Raw genomic sequence first — 7,827 nt, forward strand, 5'->3', positions numbered from 1 at the left:
TTATTTTTTTCCTTTTTTTTCCTGTTTTTTTTTTTATCTTTGTCCCCCTCACACATTTTCTTGGCCATTATGAACCGTCCAGCCCCTGTGGAAATTACTTATGAGAATCTACGTTTCCTGATCACTCACAACCCAACCAATGCAACCCTCAGCAAGTTCATCGAGGTAAGGAGTTAAAAAAAAAATTCCCAAATTCCTCAAAATTCCTGTCCAGGAATTTGCTGGCCAGTCCTTCCTCACCTCTGGTGCTCTTTGCCTGTTACCTGAAATTTGGGGTTTTTTTTGTCTTTATTTTTCACGTTCTTTTCACAGTATGAGAATCCCTGCTGGGTTTTTTTTCTGAATTCCTGCATTTCTTGGCTTGGATGAACTTCAGTTTTGGGATACAAACACCCCCCCATCCCTTGCCATCAAGGGACAAGAATAATGGGTCCAAAAAAATTCCCTAATTCCTCAGAATTCCTGTCCAGGAGTTTGTTGAGCAGTCCTTCCTCACCTCTTTGCCTGTTACCTGAACTTTCAGGGTTTGTTTTGTCTTTATTATTCACCTTCTCCTCACAGTATGAGAATTCACTGGTGGTTTTTTTTCCTGAATTCCTGCATTTCTTGGCATGGACGAGCCTCAGTTTTTGGGATACAAACACACCCTGCCCCTTGCCATCAAGGCATCCTTGGACAAGATAATAGGTTCAAACAGAAAAATGGGAAATTTAGGTTAAAAATACAGGCAGGTCCTCCCTGTGAGGGGCTGGGATGGAACTCCCAGAGAAGCTCTGGGAATTCCTCTGGATCCCTGGAAGTGTCCAAGGCCAGGCTGGTGTCCTTAACCAGAGGAGTGGGCTTTGAGTTCCCTTCCCACCCAAACCATTCCATGGTTCTGGTGTTCTCTGGGATATTTTGTGACTCTAAATGTTCCTTTTTCATTAAGTAACACACTGTTTTTAATAAATCAACCATTGCTCAGCTGCTGCTTTTCAAGAGGCAGTTAAGAATTGGAACTGAGCTTTCTCCTCCCTCAGAAAATGAAATACAAGACTCAAAGTGAAGTTTTAAGTTTAGAGGATGAGTTATCTCACTCCTGTGTCCATCCCAGAGCTGTCAGGGATTTCAGGTGCCAGAACTGATCCATGAAAAGTGGTGTCTGCTGGGCCACCTTGTGTCTGACACAGCAACATCTTAAATGCAGCAAAATTCAATTTTCTGGGCGAGTGGCAGATGGGCTCAGCAGAGGAGCAGCAGCACAGTGGATTTCACATCTTTGTGCCCTTCTGGCTTCTCTCAAGAGGGTTTTTATCTGCTGTGGGCAGGTTTTGGTCGTTCCAGAGGGATCCTGTCACCTCACACTGGTGTCTGAGTGTCCCCTGGCATGGATCTGCTCAGATATCACTGCTCCATTTTCCCTCACAGCCACATCCTTTAGTTTTTATTTCCCCCCTCCCCAGTTATTGAGAATTGTCTCCCTTTCTCAGGACTCTCTCTGGAGTAGATATTCCTGCTGACTGTGAGGTGCAATTCAGCCCCAAACAGCAAAGGAAATGCTGGTTTCTATTTTTTTTATATATTTGGGATTAATCCAAGCAGGTGGGGCTGTGCCCATGACATTTCCAAGTGTGTGCTTGGCTTTGTGCTGTTTTCTGTTATTCCAGGACACCTCTCTGGGGAAGGGAACACAGAATTCCTTGTTCTTGGTGGCTCTGTGAGCAGGAATTACCCCAAATCCAGAGAGAAAATTCACCATATTTGTGATTGGGGCTATCAGGACTTTGAGTTATTTGGTATTTTTTTCAGTGTTTGTCTCAAATTGAATTTCTCTGTGGGAGATCAGCGATGGGAACAGCATCCATCAACGCTTTTCCTGCTGTTTTTCCCTGTTCCAGGTGTTCTGTTGGAGGATACTTGGCACATTTATGGCGATTCTGAGCGTCAGGGCAGAGCTCAGAGTGAACTGGAGCAGCTTTTGTTTGATCCACTGATTCTTTATCTGGCACCAAGTGCTACTTATAGTGCATTACCAGGAAGCTGGAGCACGATGGGGTGTGTGTTCTGCTCCTCCCTGCCTCCAAATGTCAACACTGGCTGAAGCAAACAGTCCCAGGCTTCTATTTAAAGAGGAGAAGAAGCTGCATGGAGGATATAAGCAGCTATTTTAACTTTACTCCTATAATTGCAATTTTTTTTTTTCCTCCTCAGAGATGTTTCTCATTTGTCCTGTTGCTTGTAACTTTTCCTCACAAATTTTATCCCTTGCTCCTTCCTTGGGCTGTCACCTCAGTGCCCTGAAACGGTGGAAAATGTTGAGTTTTATAGCTGATAAAAAGAGATTTGTCATTCATCAGTGCTCAGGTGTTTTCCTTTCTCTTCAAGGAGCTGAAGAAGTACGGGGTGACAACCTTGGTGCGAGTTTGTGATGCCACTTATGATCAAGCTCCAATCGAGAAAGAGGGAATCCAAGTTCTAGTGAGTTGCCTTTAAAACTGGCTAAAAATGTGAAATTTTTGTGTCTAGAAGCTGTGGGGGTCTCTTCATACTTGGGGTTTGTCCAGCTTGGCCAGAAGTCAATTTAGCACCAGGTAAAGGTGGTTTTGAGAAACTAATTTTTTGAATTATTTTGGTGTGATTTTGGATTTGTTGAGATATTTTGTTTGCTTTTTAGTGGTTATTTTGGTAATATCTGGTGCTCAGCCCTGTGGTTGAAGCCTGGTTTGGTCCCTGTCTCTGGCCCACAGCGTTTTTTGGCTTTGCTGTTGGTTTTCTCGGGATGTGGATAAAATTCCCTTGTTGTGACAGAAAGTGCCACTTTTGAGCCTGTAGGTGACACATTGCCACAAATTTCTGTGGAATGGCTGTGGCAGGAGAGAATCCTGGAATCCTGGAATGTTTTGGGTTGGAAAGGACCTTAAAGCTCCTCCATGCCATGGACAGGGACACTTCCACTCTCCCAGATTGCTCCAACCTGGCCTTGGACACTCCTGGGGCAGCCACAGCTTCTCTGGGAAATCCATCCCAACCCTTCCCCACCCTCAGAGGGAAGAATTCCTCCCAAAATCCCATCCAGCCCTGCCCTCCTGACCTCTGAGTGGAGCTTCCCAGTTGAGCAGGTGGAATTCCTGCCCTGCTTACTCACGGCTGCCGTTGTGCAATGGTGTCTGACTGTTTCAGGGAGGTTTTTTTAAGAGGTGTGTGCTCACCCCGAGCTTCCAGGCAGTGTTTTTCCAGGCAATACTTGGGAATTATTAGAATGTGCCTGATACAATCAGTTTATTTTGCTGGGATGAGTAACACCCCAGTGTTGTGAGGGCAGGAATTACACCTCAACCTTCCTGCAGCTCTCCTGATTTTCGTGGCTCAGCTGTTGGAAAACTCCTGCAGTTTTCCATGAGGAGAAAAACAATTTTATCCTGGCATATCAGTGAAAATTCCACGTCCAGGTCACTCAGGTTTCTTGGCTTCCAGCCAAGAAAAAAAAAAAGCCCTGCAGAGCTTTTATTCCAGTTCCAGGCAGCCACGTGGGCCTTGGTGTTGTTGGAAAAGTCCCTCCTTGCAGGGCTGCCCTCTGGAATTGTGTTTTCCCTCCTTCCAGAGCTGGGATTTGGACACACCTCTCCCCAGGACACTCCTCAGGCTGCCAGAGGCTGGAAGGATTAAATTTGTGCTGTGGAATCCCTCTGAGCCCTGAGTTAAGCTGGGGCTTGGGAGAGAATTCCTGTGCCAGAGGGGAGATTCTTCCCAGGGCAGATTCCCAGCTGGGATGGAATTCCCACCTTTTCCAGGCCCTGGGGCAGCTGCAGGAGCTGGGCAGTGCTCTGGAGCCCGTGTTTCTAAAATAATTCAGCCTTTTGGTTCTCTGGAAGCTTTAAAACCTCAATTTTGAACCGAAAGCTGCTCTTTGAGGAAGCTTTGCTAAAAAAAAACCTGGAAATGGGGTTTCCTGCAGCTCTGCCTTGGTGTGGAACCTCTCACTTTGAGCAGAATTTCCTGTTTGAGATTTGTCCTCAGCCTGAAAAGCCTCAGGACCCTGCTCCAGGAGGGGGATAAATCCAGCTCTTCTTCCCTGTGAATTGCTGCTTTTTTTCCAGGCAGAGTCCCGTTGCTGCTCTGAAACGGGATTGAGTTACCCCTGGCTGAGAAAATAACACCTCACTATTTAAAGCTAATATTTGCCTGTAAAAAAAAATAACATTTGAGATTAAAAACACAGCCTGGGGGGAGATCAGTGCCTCTTTGAGCAATATGTAATGTCTATTTTAGCACTGCTGAGGTCAAAAATGTGGTGAAACCCCTGAAAATGGGAGTGTTTTGGCAAACCTGGTCATGGGTAGAGCATGGCAGCTCCAGAGCTTTTTTTTATTTTCCAGAGTGAGAAAATAAGGAATGAGCTGTTCCCTAGGTGCTGGAATACTATTCCCTGCATGTGTTTGTCAGCAGGGATGGGATTCAGGAGCTGGAGATGGATTTAATTCCAGTTCAGGGCTCAGAACACAAATGTGACGTCAGGAAAACCAGGAGGGGTTTTATTCCTGAGAGGATTTTGGTGGTGGCTTTGTTCATCTTCAGGATCCAAGGGATATTTTCTCGTTCTCCTTCTCTCACTCCTTGATTTATTGGATCAGATTTTTTTACCCTCTGTACCCCCCAAGAGCATGGAGAATGCCACAGGCAGGTGGGAATTCCTTGCTGTGGGATTTCAGGGTGGAAGTGGAAGCTGTGGGCTCACCCTGCTCAGATCCAGGCAGCTTTGGGAGTTCCTAATTTCACTATTTTTGGAGAAAAAGTTCTTTATCACCTCAAAGTTCTGTCACTTCTTCACCACCTGCTTGTTGTCATTCCAAAAAAAGGGAAAAGAGGATAAATCCCTTTGCTTTCCTGCCTCTCCCCCTTTGTACAATCCTGGTTATTAATCACTGCTTTCATTGTGCAGAATTTGTTTTTGTGTCCTGTCCAACAGCAATCCAGACGTGGCAGAATTCAGAATAAGGGAAAAAAAAATCCTTGAAAACTTTGCAGCCTTTCCAGCATTAATCTTGTTCCTGTGTTCTGTCAGTGCTGGGATGCTCTGGGATCAGCTGAGATTGATTCAGGCCAGGCCAGGAGTTGTGTGAATATGAAGAAAAAGCTTCAATTCCAATTAAACACAGAAATCCTCTTTTAAAAGCAACATCCTGCAGTCTGTACCTCTCTTCCTGGGACAGGGGGTGCCACAGACCTAAAATAACCCAGTGGGATTGAGTGGAAAATCCCATAAAAACCTTTTATTAAAAGAACAAATTTGGATTTGTGATCCTGTGGCCTTTTCCTTCACTGTGCTGTCCCAGATATTTTTCATTTTCCAAGCACTTTTACAAAGGACTCTGCACTCTTCAGGCTGGGTGAATTAATCCCATATAAAATTATTTCAGTGTTTTTGAGGTTTTATTGGTCTCAGGCTCAGCTCCCACCTTGCAGCACATTTCTGAGCTGTGTTTGCTGTTCAGGAAGTGTTGAAGTGCATCTCAAAATGAGAACTCTGGTGGTTTTCAGCTGTTCCTGTGTGCTGCTTTGGGGTTTCAGAGGATATTACTTCATCAGAACCTGTTCTTAAAGTGCTCCAGGAAAGGGCTTTTTGTGCCTGATGAGGGGAGAGGGCTCTTTTTAAAGCAATTTCTTTCCATTTTCAGAGTTTGTGGAATAATGCAGGACTCTGCCGTGAGTTTTGCTGCTAAAATACATCACAATCATCTAAAGAAAATTGCTAAATAACTCTACAAAATACTATTTTTTTTCCCCTTTACATCCTTTCTCCAGCACTCCCCACATCCAAGAAAATTATAAATTGTGAGATGTTGTGCTTGGGCCTGAAAGGAAAGACGTGGAGCACAAATTCCAGGAGAGTTGTGTGTCCTCAGGAAAAATGAAAAATGGGAAGCTGCTTCCTTGGCATTTTTGATTATTGATATTAAATGTGGCCTGGATTTAATGGTGATGCCCCTTCTACAGCAAAATATGTGACTTTTTGCCATTATTTGAGCACCTTTCTGCTGGTTTTTGTTTTTATTTTGAAATTAGAAACACCCAGGTGATTGGTAACTCCCTGAATTCCTGGCTATTGTAATAATATATTATAAATAATAATTTATTAATAATAATTATAATATAAATAATATATAAATATAATTAATAACATATTAATAATAATAATATAAATAATAATAAATAAATATAAAATAATGATACATTATTAACATTTATAATATAAACAATAAAATATTAATAATAATATCTTATTATCAATAAATATATATATATATAATATCAATAACTATATATTATAATAAGCAATAAGGATATTAATAATAGGAATTCAGGGAGTTACCAATCACCTGGGTGTTTCTAATTTGAAAATAAAAACAAAAACCAGCAGAAAGGTGCTCAAATAATGGCAAAAAGTCACATATTTTGCTGTAGAAGGGGCATCACCATTAAATTGATATATATATATATTATATATAACAGTAATAATAAGTATATATATACATGATATTGTATATATACACTATATATATTATATATATTATATATATAATAGTAATAATAAGTATATATTACTATATATTATATATAATAAATATATTATATATATAATAGTAATAAGTATATATATAGTATATATTATATATATAATAGTAATAAGTATATATATAGTATATATTATATATATAACAAATATATTATATATAACAGTAATAATAAGTATATATATACTATATATATATATAATATTAAATAATAATATCAATATATTATAATTATATTGTAATAGTAGGAAGAGCTGCTCCCTTGGAATTTGGAATTTTTGGGAACAGCTCCATCTCCTCAGAGCCTGAATCACAAATAGGATTTTAAAAGGATGCCACAGCCACCAGCAGAACTCTGCAGAGTTCTTCTCTCTCCTGTGTTTGTTTGAAAATGCCTATTGATTTTCACATCTTTTTTTAATAAAATGGGATTTCAAGGGCAGGGATTTTTCTAAAACACCCTTTATTGCAGAGGAGTTCACATGGGGCTTCACTGCAAAGTGCAATTAAATGGTTGTTAAACATTTAATGTTGCATTATATCGACCTGCAAACTCCTGTGCCACCAGAGAAAGAAAAAAAAACCCCAGAACTGTGTTTATTATGCTTTTTTTTTTATTTTTTAAACTAAATCTCGCTGCTGGAGGTTGTGGATTTCATGGAATTTTTTCCCCCCCAGGACTGGCCGTTTGATGATGGAGCACCACCCCCCAGTCAGATCGTGGAGGACTGGCTGAACCTTTTGAAAAGCAAATTTCGGGAGGAACCTGGATGCTGCGTGGCTGTTCACTGTGTGGCAGGCTTGGGAAGGTCAGTGCCCTGCTCCCCTGCCTTTCAACTCCATTGAAATTTCATTTCATTTGTCAGGAAGGTGTTGAACAAACCCCAGTTTCTCTGGTTTCTCCCAAATCATTTAAACCAGCAACCTCAAATTTGTGTCATGAAAGCAGCAGGGTGCTTAAAAATGTAAGCACAATATAAGCAATAAATCTAAAATAAATAGAAGAATATATATATATATAAATTTAAAAAAAAAAAAAAAAGCACATATATAACAATAAAATAAAAATAAAATCTATATAAATAAAATAATAAAAGTAAAATATAACACATATATAACAATAAAATAAAAATAAAAAATAAAATCTATATAAATAAAATAATAAAAGTAAAATATAGCACATATATAACAATAAAATAAAAATAAAAAATAAAATATATATAAGTAAAATAATAAAAGTAAAATATACCACATATATAACAATAAAATAAAAAAA

General features: G+C 40.1%; 1 protein-coding gene across 2 annotated transcripts in view; it reads left to right on the plus strand.

Annotated features, from left to right (window-relative positions):
- Positions 1-6: 6 nt before the first annotated feature.
- The window catches only part of PTP4A2 (protein tyrosine phosphatase 4A2), a 13,219-nt gene continuing 5,398 nt past the window's right edge, over positions 7-7,827 (plus strand). Inside the window, exons 1-3 of one of the 2 annotated variants that reach the window (XM_015649131.2) lie at positions 7-165; positions 2,365-2,457; positions 7,230-7,360. In XM_015649131.2, the coding sequence (XP_015504617.1) occupies positions 70-165; positions 2,365-2,457; positions 7,230-7,360 (320 nt within the window). In that variant the 5' untranslated portion in view covers positions 7-69. The remainder of the gene's footprint in view (positions 166-2,364; positions 2,458-7,229; positions 7,361-7,827) is intronic. The other variant, XM_015649132.2, reaches the window with a different exon arrangement.

Source organism: Parus major, chromosome 23 (genome assembly GCF_001522545.3).
Source record: "Parus major isolate Abel chromosome 23, Parus_major1.1, whole genome shotgun sequence".
Taxonomy (NCBI): Eukaryota; Metazoa; Chordata; class Aves; order Passeriformes; family Paridae; genus Parus; species Parus major.